The sequence below is a fragment of the Corvus brachyrhynchos genome, unplaced genomic scaffold (genome assembly GCF_000691975.1).
Source record: "Corvus brachyrhynchos isolate BGI_N302 unplaced genomic scaffold, ASM69197v1 scaffold8, whole genome shotgun sequence".
Lineage (NCBI taxonomy): Eukaryota > Metazoa > Chordata > Aves > Passeriformes > Corvidae > Corvus > Corvus brachyrhynchos.
This window is the reverse complement of record NW_008240031.1, coordinates 1,276,415-1,297,490: the sequence shown is the minus strand read 5'-3', so window position 1 is coordinate 1,297,490 and position 21,076 is coordinate 1,276,415. Positions and strand designations below refer to the sequence as shown.

General features: G+C 35.5%; 1 protein-coding gene across 1 annotated transcript in view; it reads right to left on the bottom strand.

Annotated features, from left to right (window-relative positions):
* PAPD4 (poly(A) RNA polymerase D4, non-canonical) overlaps nt 1–19,589 on the bottom strand; it is a 38,029-nt gene extending 18,440 nt beyond the window's left edge. The window contains exons 1-10 of the mRNA XM_017743677.1: nt 19,376–19,589; nt 18,642–18,779; nt 17,154–17,409; nt 15,978–16,092; nt 15,774–15,865; nt 15,021–15,087; nt 9,464–9,533; nt 5,835–5,911; nt 2,488–2,616; nt 293–336 (exon numbers count right to left, since the gene is read on the bottom strand). Of these exons, the coding sequence (XP_017599166.1) occupies nt 293–336; nt 2,488–2,616; nt 5,835–5,911; nt 9,464–9,533; nt 15,021–15,087; nt 15,774–15,865; nt 15,978–16,092; nt 17,154–17,409; nt 18,642–18,779; nt 19,376–19,530 (1,143 nt within the window). The 5' untranslated portion in view covers nt 19,531–19,589. The remainder of the gene's footprint in view (nt 1–292; nt 337–2,487; nt 2,617–5,834; nt 5,912–9,463; nt 9,534–15,020; nt 15,088–15,773; nt 15,866–15,977; nt 16,093–17,153; nt 17,410–18,641; nt 18,780–19,375) is intronic.
* Nucleotides 19,590–21,076: the final 1,487 nt, after the last annotated feature.

The window sequence follows — 21,076 nt, the reverse complement described above, 5'->3', positions numbered from 1 at the left end:
CACAGCTGACACAGGGATATTTCCAAGCCAGCATAAAGAGAATTAGGTCAGTGGTTTTCATTAGAACTTTCTTCTAACTGTGTGTGAAATCTTCTCACATGTAACAGAATTTTCATTAAAGAAATTATCAAAAGCAGCAAATAATCCCTTTCACACTTAGGTTTAGCATATCAATGACCTGACCTACAGACTGTCTTCAACTTAATCCATTAGAGACATTAAAGAATTCACGTATTTAGATAAGCAGGGTCACACACATACATGATGTAGTAAATCCATAAGAAACACTTACTGGGTAATTTTTTTGGAGGGATGGAAGGATGGGTTCAGGTAAGGCTATAAAAAAAAAGTTTAAAGTTGCTGTGATTCATGTAATTCACAGGAAGCAATATCGTATCAACTACATCAAAGAGTTGCATCAAAATTCTATCTTAAAAACATTTATCAAGAACTTCACTTTCACGCATTTTGTAAAACAAGTTATTCAGCAAACATTTCTATTACTATATTTTGTACTATACAGTACTACAGGAACTTTATTCAGCTAATGAGAGGTCTTACCAAGATACTACTATATGTAAAAGGCATGAAAAATTCTACAGCAGCTGGGTACAGCTTTATTTCTGAAATTCATATTAACTCATGGCTATAGGAAAATTATCTAGATTCCCTAAATGAAAAATCAGAGCTTCACTCATCTTTTTTTCGTTACATCTAATACAATTCTATGAACAAGTCTACAGTTACTGCAAGAGCATCTGTTTTTCAGCTGCCAAGTATTACATACTGAGTCTCCAAATGTAACCTATTAAAAAAAAAGCCCAACACACTTATAGGCATTGCTAGCAAAATCCCCATAAAATACATAAATATGTATTTATGTATAATGTTAGCTGGTCTGCTGAACAGCATACATGTTATGAAGATCATGCAGTCATTAATGATACTAACAAACACAAAATTACCTAAATATTTGTCACTTTTATGAAAATCATGGATTGGGAGTTCATCTACTGAACAACATAAATTAGAGACAAAAAAAAAAATCACCCAGATTAGATGGTCCTATAGATAGACCAAAATCCAAAAGTATTCACATCCTACTGAAGCAGCTACAGAACTGTCAGAGCACTCCTCAGACTAAAGCTTTATCATCACGTCTTCAGCATGGTTTAAGAAATTGGTCTACATCATTCACTAGAGAAAATAATAAATAAATTCAGTACATATGTCTTGGACTTGGGACTTAGTTCACCCTTCAACAAGGTCTTACAGGAGAAGAGATGTTACAGAATCCTGTTTCCAGAGGGACTAAGAACAGCAGAGTTCTCAGAATGTGCTTGGGGTGTCTTCAAAGAGTAGAATACACTGTTAGGACTGCTAAGAAAATTATCACAGCTGCTTCTATAACTCTTTTTTTCCTGTGGGTGTTGAGAAATATGAAAGAGGTCATATTTCTGCAACATCTTGGATAATTTCCAGATCTCCACCACAGTAAATTAAAAGGCAACAAAATCTGAGCAACCAAGGTATTGTACCCAGGTGTGTATGCTTTGCTAAGCTCTACTAAGAGGATGGATGGGAGGGGGAAAATTACCACTTCCCACTTGCATTTGCCCTATGAGTTTCCTTTTCTTACTGTACAAATTAGTTAGCCATATTATCTGGAAGAAAGTTCATGTACAAGATACTGATGTATCTACAAAATAAACTCAAGCCACACTAAACTTGGGTCCAAAGACATCCACAGAAGTATAAGAATATGGAAATTATTTAAGTAGTATAGAAAAGAAATTTGCATAGTGAAGGCAGGGACACTCGTGCAAAAGAAAGGTGTTCTTTTTTTCCCTCCACAGTATCATCAACAAAAACACTGTTAGAAGTTCTAGGACACAGGCTTTCAGGATCATATACCCTGCATATAGCAGAGAAAAAAAGCTTAAAAACTGTGTGAATAAAACATCAGAACCTCAAAATCTGGTGCTTAGATGCATGTACAGTGTACAGGGCCACATCTCAGGCGAGTTTTTTTTTTTTTTGGCCCTTTTTTTTTCCCCACAGAAAAGGCTGAGGAAGCACAGGTAGAAGGCTCCTCTTTTGTTTGTGGACTGCTGATCTTCCCCAGACAGCTGACTGATCACAGTTTTATATGAAAAGGATTATTTGAATCTTTTCTTCCCCTTCCTTATTACAGAAAATGTCCTTTTGCATTTTTGTGAACTAGTACTTGAGTTTATTTTATAGCTATACAGTGTCCAGCAGTTACTTTTTTTTTTTTCAAACCTTTTTAAAGCTGGTAACTCTGCCTCCAAAGAGCGGTCCACTTGTTAAAGACAAATGCAACACTAAGGAAATGGGAGTAAACCCATTTTACTTTTAAATATTTCTGTGTAGAAGATGACTACTGCTTGTTTTATTTTATTAAAGAGGAAAACTACACAAGTATGAACTTAAAAGGGACAGTTTCAACATGTAAAAAATACTTACTCTGTAAATAGTGCAAAACCATCAAGACAAGACTATAGCTGTTTAAAGTACCACGACTGGCATCATTTATCTCACGAAAACTTGCCCACTTCTTAACAACAAGCACTAATGGACGAACTCGATTCTCAACTGCAAGTAAAATAAACACATCTCAAAAAATTACATTTAACTAGACAGCAATTAATCAACATTTGCTCCTACTTGATCAACATGGTAGTTTTGTATTCTAAGGTTACCTTTTGCAGATACTTTATAGAATTTACTTAGTTATTCTAGAATTACTATCCATCCTATAAAAATCGAAACAAAATATTTGCATTTGAAAACAGTCTTTTGAGTGGTAAGATCCACGGACACATTACAAGATGTATACCAGGAGATTTGCAAAGTCACTTTCTACTTCTAAGGTCTCTCCAGTTATGGTACTAATTTCCCCTGAATTAACTTGCTGCCAGGACAGACCCTATGTTATTGTTTTATTGAGGCTTTACTAAAAGGAAAAGTATTCCTGTGGTTGGAGGACAGCTGATTCTTAAGTTTACATCAGGATACATGAGAGCAGTAACCCCTGCATACAAACATAAATTTTAAATTGGCCTTGTCCTCAATAGCTTTTTATGTAGATGACATGTTAGATACAGTATCTCTTTAAATCAATACATATGCATTTCATGAGGAAAGACATAAATACAGGCATATTCCAGGCATCATCATCTGAATTTCTGGTGAATATAGATAGCCTTCTAATTAAGGTATTAATCAACTGTAGGTAGATGTCACTCACCACAAACTCCTGGGACTCTGTAGCATACTTAATTTATTATTTGCAGCTATGCAGATCATCAGTTCAGTCAAATGCCTTACAGTGCCTTAAAAGCTTATACATTCTGGAGTATCTTTCTAACCTGACATCATTTTACAAAGCTTTGTATTCTGCTCATCAGGACATGAGGACAAAAGACATCCTACAACTGCACCAGTTGGGGTGCTCTCTGTTATTCTGTAAAACTAGCAAGAACAATTTTTTCACAACATGTTCAGAGTGGTTCAGCACACATGCCCATGTAACCAGTACTCTTCTCACAATCAGTGTCCTACTAGATCTGGAAGACCTTTTGGAAACAATCAAACTCCTTATCCATAATCACCTTATTCATGACATTGTTCACCAGTGGTTGAACCAAAAAAATAAAATTTAGTACACTAATTGTGAGATGCCAAAAAAGTACTGTACCATATGAGGATGCATTAATTGAAATAGCATTATTTCATGAGAGAAAAATGTAAATAGGCTCCAGTTTCAAACACATCTACTTTGTGTGTCACAGTAGAAAAGATCTTTTTTTAGTTGACCTCATTTTGAGATATTAAATTCTGTTTGCTAGTGCCTGTAATCTGTATAAAATAAAGTTAGTGCAATATGACCAGTAAACTTTGTCTGATACTCTGATACCAGCTACCCCTCAAGAAAATGCTCAGTAATGTTATTTGCACAAAGCTAAAAAGTCCAGCTTCCACTAACTGAAAAATATCTAGCAAAAATTGCTGATTAATCACAGACCTGCCTCCTTCAACAAACCACTGGTAACATAACAGCTCAGACTTCACCTCCTAGCTCTGCCTAATCTACCCACACTTTCTCTGGACATTTTTGTTTCACCTTGCCTCATCCTCCTCAATGTTTTCTAGAGCACCCATGCACCAACACAGAAGAGTTAACTTCAAAACAGACTGAAGAGCATCCACAGAAATATTTGGAGTTTTAGTTTTTTAATCATGTTCACTAAGATAATTAGTCCCTTATTTGCCTGAGCATCTCATTTGTTCTAATGGAAAACAGACCAATGCATCTTCCACATCTGAGGTAATTTGATAATTTTTTTCCCCCTGCAAGTTGAAGCCCTTTCAACTACACATTTAACTGAGCAGGCTAATACATATAAGGCTATCTACCCTTGCTGATACAACTTATAAAGGTATGGAAAGAGATAGTCTGATAAAAGCTTTCATTTAGTTTTGTTTGCCTTATGTCACCTGAGTTTTCTGGTCCAAGGAAGACAAGACAGACAAGCTGTATGCCTGATACGTTTAGAAAGGTCCAGAACACTGAGAAGATAATATTTTCAATCACAAGTCTCCCTTCACTACTAACTCACTCCTTGACCTCAAGAAAATATTATTTAGCCTTCATCAGGAAACATGAAGTTAATTTTGCTGGCCTTATAAAAGTGACCACCACAACAGAACAGAAGAAAAGGTGGGATACTAGGACTGCTTCCACTGCTCTTTTCACATCTGGACTTGTGTGCCCTACAGTGATTTTCTGAGAACAGTAAAGACAATCAGTGACAGAAGCTACAAACAAATGTATCAACATTAGACCTAGTGAAGTGACTGCTCATCTGCAATTGTAAATGACAATGATTACTTCCTAATATTTTTAAACTTGGAAGCAAATCCTTTTCCAGTCATATAACTTCCTGAATGTATGAAGAAGTCACAGTTAACCAACTGACCCAGGACAAGTTGTAGACTCTCCTAGTAACACGAATATGGAACACAAACTAGTCTGACTGAAACAGTAGTAAAAATTAACTAGTGAAGATAGCTTCTATTGGTAACTGCCTACCCTAAATAGAAAGAAATTCCTTTATGCAAGAACTGAAGAAGGTGGTAAAGGAACAAATGCAAATGCCCTAAAGAAATAGCCTGAGGCACGCTCCTTTATGTATTTAACTGCCAAATGACATTGCAATGCTAAGAAAGAAAACCTTAATTTACCACTAGGAGCGCTGTTCTTATTACTTTCCTTTCACAAGGCTGTTTCACAATCTCTCCCTAAAATGCAAACTCCTGAGTAGACACAATCCAATTTTGATTTGGGATTAGTATAAATACTGAAGCAGTATTTTGGATTTTCCACGGAAAGTCTCTGCAACAGCATACAGACACAGCTGGCTATCAGCCATGAGTAATTGGCTGTCATTGGCTGTAAGGAAATAAAATAAACTGGAGATTATACCACTAGATGACCATTACTATCATGATCTTGTTATATGCAGAATACCTGAAGTAGCCCTTATATTAGATACGTGAACCTTAATACGAAGAATCTTTGTTATCTTCTGAATATTATAATATTCAATTAAAAACATACCTAGCTGTTTTCTCCACATATTTAGAATGAGCAACAAGAACTTATCTTAAACCTACTTAATGTAGCTAAAGAAGTAAATATATACATAGTAATACAACGTATTAAATTATATGTTCATAGCATATCAATACCAAAATACAAACTCAAAAAGCAAAGTTTAAAGAAATAAGAAGATAAAATAAAAACTTACTGAATGCATAGGTTCTCAGAAGGAATGTATTTCTTATACCTATAACATTGTTTACATTCAAGTCGAAATCCACATTGCTATTAGGGAGGAAAAAAAAATTAAGCATCATGGTATTCAATTTCTGAATGTTTACTACTACTATGTGACAGATATGGAGAAATATAATTTTAATATAAAGCCCTAGAAACGTTCTTCAGAGCTTTAAATGCCATGATTCCTATGATTTTGTTTATATCACCTGAGCCACTTATAAACTTGAACTCCTTTGTTAAAAAAATGTAATTGCTGTTTTACATGAAGAATACATGTAGATACAAATTTAGACCTTAGGACAACTTAACATAACTTTTTTAATTTTTACCAAATCTTTCTCCCAACTAAATATGATTTACATGATTTACTACAGGTAAGTTTTGATACCAGGAAGGATTCTCTGAGGTATTAGTTTAAGAAATTATGCCAATGAACTGAAAAAGAGAACGGGAAGAGGTTAGAAGGTAAGAGGCATTTCTGCAATGACAATAAGAGAGAATCAGTACTTTAGAATAAAATAAATTCTGAGTAAACACTGCATGTTTTGCAATAAAACAGTTCTGATAATTTTCATTCTGTTAAGGTTAAATAAGGCAAACAAGCACTAACTGCCTTATTTACAACACAACCTGCCCCCAAGTTTGAATCTCCTACTGCATATAGAGCCTAACTACTCACAGAACTCAAGAAATTATATTGCATGGTAAATAAGCAACAGCAACACTAACTCGCAACAAGAAGAGCTTATTATTAGACAAAGAAGGAGTTGTCTGTGATATATAGCTATTTCCATTTTACATGCACAAGCTGCATTCACATAGCACTTGCTTGCTCAAATACTTCTTAGGATTTTCTTGACTATATAAGGGAACATGGACCTGAAGTTCATTAAATTTGGTAAAAGACAATAATTTGAGGTCTATAAGAAATTTTTTGCATATTTTGAACATTTAACATTTTTTATATCTTTTAAACATTTTTTTACATTAAAACATTCTTTGCATCAAAACCACCATTGCATAATTTTAAACCTGAGTTAGTATCAAGCAGGGCCTTTTTTATGTTTTAAGAATATAGTACATAAAAGTACTGAAAATAAACAAGCTTCAGCTACCACTTCACAGTTGTAAATATAAGCATGAACACCCATAAGAATATTAACTGCATGTGCAAATGTAATAAAAAAATGTCAGATTGCATGTGTAATTCCAATTAATCCAAATTAACAAGAGGACTGTTTACCAGATGCTGATTGAAGCAAGCTCTATTGCAGTTATTTTGCACTTTACTATGCATGTTTTAATAGCTGTTGCAGTAGTGCAAGTGAAAAAGGGTTAGTACTGCTGGGACTCAAGTTCTACTAAAAAGCACAAAAGGAGAGGAAAAGAGTCAACTGCACATCAATTGTAGCAGAAGAGGAAGGTTTTGTATCTTCTGTAGTATAAAGATATTTGATCAAAGGCTTGTTGGGAAGCAGAGCCAGCATTAAAATAATTTCCTGGGAAAGACTACCAGAACAAAAATGGTAAGTCTTTAAGTGCAATGGATCTTCCCTTAATTTTACAGCACTATAAACTCCCAAGTTTTAGTAAAATAAAAGAGAACAAATACAAACTGAATGCTTCCTCATTCACCGAACCAAAGTAAGGGGCAACCGCCATTTGCAGGTATATATGGACCACTGGTAACACATTAGAATGTGGATCTCCAGACAGAGATAATACCCACTGAATTCAACCACCTTCTCTCAGCAGCTGGGCATCAAAAAACTAGCTTTTACAGTAAGCTTGTAATGTTTAGTTTCCAATTTTGGCAAAGTCAGGCTTAGTGCCCTGGGTACAGGATAGCCAATCAATTTTTCAAGACCTCTGTGAAAAAATGCATGAGTACGCATTCTTCATACACCTGAGCCTACAAAAAAGACAAGAGGCCAGTAAGAGACTGGAAAGAGACAAATGCTTAAACAAAAAGACAAAACATGGATGGAGATGACAGGTTATGTAAGAGAAAGATAACTGTAAAGACAGAAAACAAAACAAAAACAAACAACAATTTAAAAAAAAAAAATCCTAACCCAAAATCATTACATTCCCCACCACTCCTCTCTTCCACAAAAGCAATACAGAAAACCAGATGGTGAAAAATACTGGGTTTTACTCTGCAAAAATAAAATGTGCTGCTTCTAGTCTCAGACGATCATACTTTGATTTAGTGGGAAATAAAGAGTTCTTTAAATCCTATCTGTAAGGTATATAATTATCGTGACTTTTTTTTTGAAAAAGTGACTGCACTATGGACTGTAAGTGCTTACAAAACAATTTCAATCTTCTCACACAATCACTTCCATCCAGTTCCATACTTAAGGTTTCTTTTTTAAGTTTATTTTCTCCTTTTAAATTGGGAAAAAAATATTGTTACAATCCCATAACTCATTCAATATTTGTGCCAGGAATTTATCATTTCATTTATATACAAAAAGACTAGCATTGTTATATGTAGCTAATCCATATAACACTTGACAAGTATCAGACTTTCAGAAAGCATGGAAGAAACAACCTTCTGTACTGTTAGAAGAGAAAGTAAAAAACATTCAAATTTTTAAAAGGTAGGCAAGTATACTTATGTAAATATGGCATTGGGTGTAAATGAAGAAAAAAGTATAAAGCAGAAAACCCAACAAGTGTATATCATCTCAGATGAAACAGAAGGTTAAATTGATGATATAGATTAGTTCGTTTTGTGAACATGACTGATTTAGTTTTATCAGGGCTGGAACCTTACGATGATAAAGTTAAATCGTCATAAAAACATGTTGTGATATGCTTTCATAGGGAGAGGCCAGAAAAGTAGGTGTATTTGTTTTTAAAATACAGATACAGGTCTGTAAAATTTCAGAACCATATAGACAGGTTAAGACAGCTACATTAAAGTTGTTCAATCTACAAAGAAGAATGAAACTACGTTACTATAGGAAGCTAATACATATCAGTTTTACAAAACTAAGCCAATGAACAGAGGAAGATATGAATATTACTCAGACTGTCAACACATTTCAGTCCTTTGCAAGACTTTGTCCTCTGTCAGGTATTTTCATCATACACAATACGAAATACATCATTCTCTGTCCTAGCACATCCCTCTAAATTATTCTCTTGTCTTCATAATGAATAGACAATGAATACAAGGAAACATAATCACAAACTAGTCTGTTTCAGTGTTGTTTGTATAGCTCAATAGTTATGTCTGCACAGCAAGCAAAATTCTATTTCACAACAGTTTTCTTCCTACCACTGGTTTTCTGTCAAACCATTTGTCAACTTGGAGTCCACTATGTACAAAAAGCCCACAAAAATACATGATGTACTGCTTCTAATTCACATCACAGGAATCAAAAAAGCATCTCAACCACAAGAGGTGCTTCAGACCATCAACACAATAAGCTGACTGCCACTGCATGTTAGATCTACAAATCTACAATACAACTACGGCACCACACAAATAAACACACATAACTGGGATTACTCCTAAGGGCAGTACATCTATAGAACACTTTCCCATGTCAAAGTCTAAAAGATTATGCTGAAGAGAATACTTGCCTGACTTTATCCCTGAATTTTACTATTGGCACTTTTGCTCTGATCAGCTGAGGTCGCTCAATGTAGCTTGCTGAAATGGAGAAAAACATGCAATTAAGTTTAATGCAAGATGCAGATCTTAGTAAAATATCCTGTAATACAATCTTATCGACTGATTTATAGCAAATAGCAGCTTATTATATTTAGCAGAGTTGTGCTAAACTAAGTAAACTTTAGCAACTGTAGCAAAAAAAAACAACCTAGGAAAGCATGTGAAATGCCCCCCACACTAAACATTAGAGAAGAAAGTAGAACACATAGTTTTCTGTGGGAAATACATTCCAGAAATTTGAACATAAGGAATGCAGTGCTACAATCCTTTCATGGAACAGTACTTGTAATAGAAATCCTGAATAGTTATAATTAAGGTACAACAATAAAGGAGCAAGAACATATCCAACCAGGATGGGCTAGTGATAGGCTTGTTTGCAAAACTGTTCATTTGAATGACAAAGTACGTATCAGGAAATGCTACTGAAAACAGGACAATGCTTTCTATCAAAGATGCGATAACCTTTATCTGCCTTTTCTTTAATAGTAATAGCACATGCAATAAATCCACATTGATTATGATTATCAGATGATTATCTACACAGTATACATACATAGGCTCAATGCCAGACTGTCCAAACTCACACATACTAAGCTCAGCCACTCACAAAAAGCCACCAAATGCACCCTCCACACTTGGCTCCCCAAAACTGTTGCATCAGCCATATTGTTGTGATTTCCCTATACTTCATAATACCTCAGCATATATTCAGCAGTTTCCCATAATCCTGAATGAATACTGTGCCCAAGAAAGTAACGGAAAAGAAAAACAAGTATAGCCTGTAGGTTATATGACATGAATTTGGGCAAAAAGCATGATTTTAGTAATTACTTGTGTTGCCAAATCTAGGACCAGTTGTATTTGTCCATATCCAACATCATACATTTTCCCATTGTTTCTACAAATTAACCTCAGATTAGCATAAATAAGCATGCACAGTACAAGTAATACAGACTAAAAATAACCTTGAAAAAACTCTCATTTTTTCTTTCCCCCCAGAGAAAGCAACAACGTACTTCTATCAGCTGAATAGCCACCTTGATTAAACAGCATCATCTCCATTGCTTTTGGATGACAAATTCAGATTTTGTGGAACACTGCTGGGAAATACTCAATTAAAACAAACTTCTCTTTTTTTTCTTTTTTTTTTTTGAGACTTTCTGAAACTGTTTTATGGACATGCACGTCCAGACAGATTTGACCGGAGGCAATCTTTTATCTGGATTTTAATGCACTGTACAAGCCTAAGCAACACACAGACTGGCACTCAGAATAAAAGAAAATCTTACTAATTTACTGATGTTAATGGGAGAATCTTAAATAAGTAACTTCAATTCATGTTCACTGACTGCAAACTTTACACAAGCATTGCCTCTAGCTGAACCTTCAGACACATCCAGGCATCTCTCCTCCAGCATCCCCAGAACATTTTTAAAGTGAGAGTTTGCCTCTCTGACTACTTTCCTTTCACTACCAAATTTATGACAAAGATTCCCAATACACTAGCACATGGTAGACAACAGTGGATGTCTTTCTGTATGCCATAGCAATTCAACTTTCCTCACTATGACCCTTACCAATGCTCTTCAGAAATTAACTGAACTCATTCTAGCGACAATCCACTTCCAAACACATCCTTGTCTGCAAATGCCTCCCTACACTTGATGGATGCTTGTGTCAAATTAGTTGGCTAAGAAAAAAAGATACAGCCCAAAACATAAACCCAATCTGTTTCACAGGGTGGTAAAAAGCAAGGAGGAAGTTAGAAGAGCAAAGAGGAAGTTAGAAGGCAGTGACTTCCTGCTGGTATCCTGTTTCTTGGCTCAGACCAATGAGGCTGTTAGCAGAATCTATATTGTAGCTTATACATACATACTGGGAAGAAATAGTCACAAATACAGGATGTGGAATTCTGAAATACATACAGGTTGAGTAAGTGCCTTAGTAAACTGACTATGTGATCGTGAAAGCTACGACCAGAGGGCTACATCAAAATATATGAAAAGAAATCTATACAGCTGCTCCCCACTTTTGGGCATGTCTATGAAAAGGTCATGGTCACCACTACAGCTTAGAAAAGAAGAATATAATGGCTTCAAAGAAGACTAAGCACTGGTTCATATGTAACTTATTCATTCAGAATTTCAGACTGAACAGCTTAATTCTCTCTCTTCTTTTACAGAATGAAAGATTAAGAAATTGTACAGAATATTAATCCCAAACATGGTATATGCCAAAAAGATCTTTGGCATCCTGGGCACGTAGCCTGCTCTCATTGATTGGGTTATACTATAGAAGGAGAAACTGGGCAACACAGGAGTTTGAATCCACATTCATGAAGAATCTAGAAAGGTACAACCCACCACAGGATGAAATAATTGCTGATTTTTTGGAATTCACTCAACAACCTGCACAGTCCTTCAAAGTCATTCAGCTGAGTTCAAATTCCTTTGCTTGTCCCAGCTGTTACACATTTCCCACTTGACCACTATTAGGCAGATTCCACTCTGATACCCTAGTCTCAACTCTACTGCACCTCTTTGTTATTTATGTAGACAGTAAATACCTGTCAACCTAACACTACCAAGGTGTTTTTCAAATGAATCCCACACAGATGAATCTGAAGTGAGGAATCAGTCTGACATTTACTCTCAGCGGTTTAGATGTAACCTCTTCAGTTATCACCCCAAATTAATGCTTCACATTTCTAAAGACATTGTCTTCAGCATATAGTTCTGGGAATGTCAGCCAATCTTCTAAAAAAATACATCTACAGGTATCTGAACAAATAAGCCAAGAAGTTACACATGATCAGCTATCCTTTGATACGGATCATGTATTTGCTATCCCTACATCTCTCTTCTCTAGGAGAAACACAATATATACCTTTAAGACTAACACGCCCCACAAAAACAGTGAATAAAATACCTGAAGCTTTCTCCCACTTTTCTCTGTGATTAGACTATTCAGAAGAGAACACATTTTCACTTCAGCTGGTATTCTAGGTGCAGAATGACAACACAGAAAAGGCTCTGCTAAAAGATTTAGAATCTGATGGACTAAAATTTCTTGCTCACACTTGTTACCATTTACAAATCTGAAACTGAAATAAGCTATACAAATTTTGAATCCACCTCCCATACCTACTAATCTAGAAATCACATTCAACTCTATAACAAGGACAAAAGAGATAGCACTTAAAGTTCTGAAGACAAAAAAAATGCTGAAAGAGAGTGATCTAATTTGCACTTGGAATGCTTCTTCATTTATCAATCATAAAATTAAGGTGAAATAAGCACAGAATCACACGCTTACTGTCCTTATACTGGAATGCACAGCAAAACTGCAGAGTGCAAGAACAAAGAGGGAGATGTTATGAGAGGCACAGACAGAAAAAACTCCCAAGTTTCTGAACTGATCTGGAAAAAGGTAAAACAGCTCTAAAACTTTACCTATGCCACAAACATCATCCTTATTTCTTTTTGTCTTTTAACTCTTTCATAAAACCAGAGCAAGAACTTAATTTCAAACAGCATCTTATATTTTTTCCCTCCTGTTGTTTCTCTTACATCTTGGCACACACTTTGCTAGCTTTCATGCTTGGCCCAAACTATGTTTGTTTCCGTTCTCTCATGTGAAGCAACAATAAGTTTTTTGACTGCTCACACACTTGTTGAGAACATGCTGCAGTCTCTCTTCTACAGAAGAAAGAAATACTTAACTAATATTGTCAAAGAGGTATTACCTTAAAATTATAGGATAGCATCATAAATGCTAACAGGGCAGCATAAAACTTGAAAATAATTATCAGAAGCAGATTCATACATTTTAGGTAGACAGGCTGTCCTTGATTTATAGTAAGCACTACTGAGCAACAACTGAAACTTCAGAGTGTTACCAACGTTCTTTTCATATTAAATCCAAATTACAGTACTGTACCAGCTATTAAGAAAATTAACTATCTCAGCTGAAACCAGGACATCTCTTGTTTCAGAAGTACTAAACCTTGGCAGAGTTGAGCTACAGCTTGTAAATTAGCTAAATCTAAATGGAAAGACCCATGTGCCAAAGCCTTTTTGTTCCAAACATTTTCAAACAATTTTTGCCTGTTAGTTGTATTCACAAAACATCCATACACAGACACAGGACAGACTGCTAGGCATAGGAATTAATGCCACAGAATCTTCAAGATTCTGAAGAGAAGGTCTACACACCACAACTAAGAGCGCCTGACAGGAGTGGTAATCTCAGCAGTGCTTTGTCCTGCCTTACCTTCCACAGAACATTTTGATTAAATCAAGCTGACCAAATGCACTTGAAAGGTAACAGAGAATTACGAAAGCATAAAAAAACAGGCAAAGGCACAAATACCTTTGGGGATCACTTGCACATGACCATCATACCTTTCTGACTTGATTTTGTCTAACGCTCAAGAACAAAAGCTCTTGAAAAAGATTGCTTATTTAGAAGCTCCCTTTCTGATCCCTGAAAACACACCTATTTTATCACTGTGCTACCAGAAAGCACTGGAGAGAGCTGCACCACAGACAAACCCAGATTAATTTTCAGACTTATGCAAATGTCAATATACAGTATAATAAGCATTAAATATCAGATGCCTATTCAGCAATAGATCTATCAAGTCTTTCTTCCAAGTGAGCTGTTAAAATCTGTGCATGCATGCTTGCCAATGAAGAAATTTTGAAGTCTGCATTTAAATTTACAGTTTGTTCCTTTTAGCACTGCAGGACCGTTCAGAACATCACTATAAGGAGTAGCATCAAAGATTCTATCACAGGTCTGGGAAGAAGGGTGATAAAGTCATTGATATCAGTAAATGTCAGGGTATTTTATAATTCAAAGGATGATACAAAAGCCTCTTTGAAGTAGAAGGTTTTCACATTTAAGTCAAGAACTGCCCATGTGAATTCTTAATCTGAAGGGAGTCTAAACAACAACCTATAAAAACTGTGAATTTACATGTTTTATGTGTGTGTGTACTAGTACTGTCAACATTTATTACTTTCTTCATTAGGCACCTAAGTTAATTACTTCTCAAAAGAAAAAAATCAATTCTATACAGTCTACTGTGAGTGACATCTTATTTTACAAATTTTTAAGAGTATTTTTCACAGGAAGACACTGCAATCTAAGATATTAGCAAGAGTTCGCTAACAGAGGTTTCCCAAACAGAAATCTACTCCCTTCTCATTGTGTTCCACAATTCAAAAGTCATCTGAAATATTACACGTTATTGAAGTCCACTAGTTTTCAAGAAAAACTGTTTTTCTGATTACCATTGATCAGCATTGAGTAACATCACTAAATATTTATAGCTTTTCTTCAAAGAGTACTGTGATTAGAACCTAGACAAGATGCAATTACATATATTAGTTGCAATTGTGCATCAATACTTCTTCCAGAATGGCCAATAATCTTACCACCTCACTTTAGACAGTAACTTACAAAGTTTAGTACTGAAGAGTTTTTGGACTAAGCTGAGTATACGTCTCGCTTCAGTCTTCTGATTCACCTGAAATGTGGTATTAAAATTAATGAAAAGAATTGATATCTCTCATTTAAATGTTCAAAGTAAGCATGCTTTCCTTTCAAAATGAAATTAGTTCTCAGAATAAGACATGAACATGTACACTAACACATTCTACAGCCTACATATACATTTAAAAATCGCAGACCTAGATGAAAACCTAGTCCCACTTACACAAAAATGTCCTCTTTTGCCCTTTAAATGACACTGCAATTCTTTCAAGATTATGGTCTATTTAAATTTCCTGTAGATATCCTTTTCCTTTAACTTCATTTCTACTCATAACATTTTTTTTTCACTGAAAATATTCCAGATATTAAATACATTTTTATGCCTGATCACTAAAATTGGTAGCTATGAATCTAAACAACAATATAAGAAACTTTACTTATTACAAGTTGTTTCTGCATTTAAAAGAGTTCTCTAAAAAATTTTCTTCCTCCTCTTTCCTTTTGCTGTATTTTTTCACTTATGAATTGAAGGTAAAGATTTAAAAAGTAAGTTTTGTTAGGTTTATAGGGTTGAATTCATATCTGGGCCCATAGTTTGTAGCTATTATGAGTGCAAAACTGTGTTATTAAATCAAAAAGATTTGAGCACTTTTTTATCATTTCAGGATCCAGCCTTTTAATAGCCCACACATTTAACTATGTATGTTTTAAATTACTTACTGGTTCTTCTTTAACCACCAGGCACAAATCACCATCACTAGTACGAGTGCCAAATCCATTCAGTGAGGATCCAACCAAAAAAAGTCTGCTCTCTGTAACAGAAGAGTAACAGAAAATGTGACATATTACAGTTTGAGAGGAAGGAAGAATCACGAACTGGAAGAGCATTCAAACTGATACTAAGTAATCGAATTCTAAACGTACGTGGAAAAATTAGCTGAATTTCTCTCTGGAGTTCTGTTCTGCAGAGCTCTTTTCTGTCCAAATCAGAGGCCTGTTGCCGACACACTTGAAACAACTCCAAAATCTGTTGACTTAACTGGACACACACATACAAAAAGTAAAGACATAGCAAAGTGAACGTTCTTTCCGGTCAGACATGCAATTACATGAAACAGAGAAAGTTGGATTTTTTTATGCAAAATTCAGCACCATTTCACATGGCCTACTCCATTGTCTACAGTTTTACTACACTTAAATTCACAATGAATAATTCCCTAGAAGAAACTTCTGCTAAGTTTTTAAATTTAAATTTGTTCCATTTGTTATAAAATGTCAAACCACAGAAAATAATTTCTGCATCATCAGTACATGCAGCCTTTCAGGGAATAACTGGAAAGACCAGAGACATCATCTGCTGACTTTAATGTCAACAGTTTGCCTGCCAGTAACAGGAGGAAAAAAGCTTATTATAAAAACTGATTTAAATTAGCTTTCTTTTTCATCCCACAAAAACTGTTAAAAGAAGAAGTCCGCTCTTTGTTGGAAGGAGGTATTAACTGTTCTCCTTTCACAACACTGTTACATTCTATAACAAACAGGCATATTTATATTAAAAAAACCCAAACCCTTCTGTCATGTTCGTGCAGAACAAGAAACAGTTCTAAACTACATTCCATTCTCTTCTATATTCCAGAACAGCTATGACAGCAACTTTTATGCTTTCTTGAAATAAGGTAGAGAACATCTTTAGAGGCCAAATACTGCATTTATTCAGAATGAGCTTCTCTCATATTACTATGGTGGGGTTTTTTCAGTCAGGATTCTCCCCACCTCATTTCATGTGAGAAATGGACTATTTCTCCAGTTTTTACTTAGTAGAGCCTGACATCAGGATGGAAATCAAACAACACAAGGAAATAATACCCTGACTTCCCCTGTCCCCACAAAAATACTTCAAACCCAAGCACAGACAAGGAGGTGATATAGAACCACAGTGGCTGCTACACTTACTGATACTCCTTCTAATGGCAGCTTAGCAATAGATGTCCCATGACACTGTTACAAATCCTTGTAGAAATTTTTGTCGTCTCCCACAGCACCTCTGGCTTCTGCCTACTCAGAAGCCAGAAGTAAAGCACAGGCACAGAAAGCAATTACCTCATCCTTGGCAACAGGGAGCCTGGTTCCTGCAGGGTCTGGAAACAAATTATCTTGCAAAGGAGGGACACATCCAATTAAAGCTGGTGAACCATGTGCATGCAACACCGGAGACTGAATCGAAATTGGTGATGGGAAGGAGCGTCTACGTTCTTCTGGTAAAGGCACTGCTTGGTTAACTACAGTTGTGTCAGAATCATGTGAATGAATCCGCTGCCGTTTGGCATCATCTGGAATGCTTTGTTGACTTTGTCTCCTAGAGAGAGACACTGTGTAATTCCTCTAGTTTACAAGCTCCAACTTATGATTAAAAGACCACTTCTACAAAGTTTAAATACTAAAACTTAATGATGTAACTACTTCACTAAGCCCAAGTGTGCTACAGAACAGTCATGCCTATCCTAGGTACTATGTGAAACAAACCTGGAATGGGAAAAGAGAACATAAAATTGCAGAAATGAAGCTAGCCTAGAATTGGATGGATGCAATTCTTTAAGGCAAGCATCTGCACTAACCAACTGAAACCCAAATGACAAGTTTGGTTAAATTGACTGCAAATCTCCCAACACAGCACAGCTTCTCAAGAGGAAAAGATGCATGCAGTATGAAACCAGGAATTTCCTTAGTTCATGGAATAATTACATACTCAACTGTAACTTAATAGCATATATTTGGTTGTACTTATTTTTTCATGTTAGATTTGGTACAGAAATAACATACAGGAGATAGTACTGAAGACAGACTACATAGAACCTCCTTCCAATCAGCTGATTCCCAGAACTATAGAAACACTTATCAACTAGTATATCTGAACTGATAAAGAGAACAGGGGTTTTTTTCTAAAGCATTAAAGGAAAATTAAACCCTACATTTAGGTAAAATTTCCCTTTCTGTGGTAACTAAAATATCAAAGGTAGTAATGTAAATTCAAGTTAATTTTTTTTAAAAAACAACAAAAATTAGGTTTCCATAAAATCGTCTTTAAAAAAGAGAATTTATACATGCTTGAATTTAAGGCTTTGTATTTGAAAAATAATACTCACATAATTAAGAAAACAAGGAAAAACACCTCATGTGTCATCAGGAAAACATGACAATTCCCATAAAACCTTGAGGGTGCACTCTACTCTTAACTTGACAAATTAACAGGAAAAAAACATTCATCGACACAAACCTTCTTAAAGTCAATCCGACACGGACTGCAATCCATTGCAGTATTACAATAAATCACTTAAATCACTTCTGCAAGGCTACAGCTGTTGGAGGAGGAAAACTAGGTACAGGAAGTCACTTATGAGTACAAAGATTATCAGAAACAGGTATAATGCTTTAAAGAGCCAATACATGGCCTGTTTCCATCAAAAAAAAAAAAGTATTCAGTATCACAATTTCTAACACAACTCAAATTGCGTAAGAAATTGATAACAGACGAGCTTCACAATGGGTACATTATAACCAGTAGTAGTCAGATATATACAAATAACTTACTTTCTTCCTTGAAATGACGTCAGGGCATCTGATGTAGACACTGGACTGACACTTCTGTAAGTCACTGGTTGCAGTGTAACTACCGGAGTAACAGCTGGAGTAGCTTCAATGTTCCCACTCAAAAGGCCTCTAGAAAGACTACAGTCCATAACTATTATTCATAAGATAACCAAGATGCTTTTTATGAGTTGGTAGTTTTTGTTAACTGAATATTAAACTCTACAAGTCCTGTCATTTTTTTTTCTTAGAATACATCTTTCTATTCAAAATGAAGACATATTTCAGTTTATAATATGTATTTCATTAAAAACAGAAAATGGTCATTCTTGACAGCATATGTGTTAAAAAAATTAACTTAAAGATGTTAAATTCAAAAGCCTAAAGAACACAATGGTGTCTTGAAATATAGACCCAAGAATAAACTTTTCTTCCCCTTCTCATCTCCTCTCTGTGCTCCCCAATAAAAAAATACAATTGAAGAGCTTTAAAAATGAACTGTGGATTAACAGCTCTAATCAGTGCAATGGCATCTCATGCATTATGCCAAATGCAGGCGAGCATTAAGATTTGCAGGTCCGTAAGAGAAATGCCACAGCTCTTTTTTATACGTTTGACATCTTCATGTTTTGTGACATTCAATGCAGTTCAATGTTAAAAACAGTGAAAACCATCCTCCATAAACAGAAATATTTCTTTCAGACCCAACCCCTGCTATCAAATCTTACTGTACTTACACTGCAGTGCGAAAATGAATCGGAGGAACGATAACTGGCTGGTGAGAAAGAAGACTAGGAGGTATATTTAGAGGAAGTTTAGTGAAAAAAGTACTCTGTTGTTGGTATTTTGGAGGGAATGGTGGACGACCCAAGTTGGAAGAATTTGGGAACATGCTCCTTTCTACTTGAAGTGAACATGTATTCTTTTATCTACAGTAAAAAAAAAAAAAGAAAGAAAGAAAGAAAGAAAGAAAGAAAGAAAGAAAGAAAGAAATTGAAATCAGGTAAAAAGAAATACTTTATAGGTTACCTTTTAAGATCTTGGTTTAAAAATTTAAGTAATCTAGAATATACTTCCAGGAATTGCTTAAGAGCATGGTGATCACAGGGTAGCTTTTATTGCCTTTCAGTACAAGACACTAAATAAAAATACTGTATACTCTGAAGTCTTATAATTACTGCTTACTTTATTTATGTTTAAAAGTGAATTTTTATTTAGTCCCCACAATTTTACATTTAATTTTAGAAAAATTAAATGTCACAAGATATAAAAGTTTTAATCTCAGGGAAAAGTACCATGTAACAGTGGAATTTGTTTCATAGTTCAAATATTCCATAATGAGGTTCACAATATATGGAAAGAAATTCCTGACTACCTCATAAGAGCATGAAGATGCAGCTAATAATGAACTACACGTTATCTCATGAAGTTAGTATTTTTTCATGACATGACATGTAAAAAAGCAGCCAAATGATGACACCACTTGCAACTAATCTAACCATGCTTTAAGAATATCATACCCATATAGTATTATTTAACTGAATAGATTCTGTCATAGAAAAATGTTGGTTTACTATCTGTTAAATCAAAAATTGATTCCAGGCAACTGGCCAGATAGCTCTATCACTGCAGGCAGCATTAGCACAGAGCATAGGAAAATGAATAATGAGGAGTTTATGTGGTTGGGTTTGGCTTTGCTCTTTATTTCCTGTGATGACAACCCACAGTAGTGAATAGTAAATACATGGACATTGCTGCACTAGCTCCATGAAAAAGCTATTACAGTTCTTCCCTTTTTTTTTTCCCGTTTGATGGGGTGGGTGAGGGGAAGCATTATGCATTAATGGATCTTCACTTTCAGTTCTGCCAAAGAAAAGACACCGAGTTGCATAAAAAGAAAGTTACTTGACATTTAGTCTGAATGAGCATTTATGTGCTGTCCAAACTTTTCCTTTTCTAGTAGACAGAACAACTGTTAACATGCCTTATCCGCCCCCTCTGAGGAGACCAGGCACTCTCCACAGCATACCGTACACATAAGCAGTTTATGGATACAATTAGCTGGTAACAGAACGATGAATGAGAATTCAAGAGCTAGGCGCAGAAGAAACACAAGTTCGGTTTAGCCTTGGAAGCTGTAAACACCAGGAAGAGAAGAATGGAGGAGTTACCTTTCCCAACCCGAAACAATGCAATAACACAGCTGGCTCACAATAGTGACAACGACCTTTACAGCGACTTTCAGCACTGTTTACCTCGCCAGGAATTGCCAGGCTCTCTTAAGCAGTTTCGTAACTTACAGTTCAGGTACCTTTGTCCCCAGTGGGGGACAAAGTATCCTTTGGAAACAGTGGGCACTGTTTCCAAACAAGCGTGTGCTTCCCACAGAGTCACACAAGTGAACAGTGCAGGTAAGCCCGCGCGCACGGAGGCCCGCC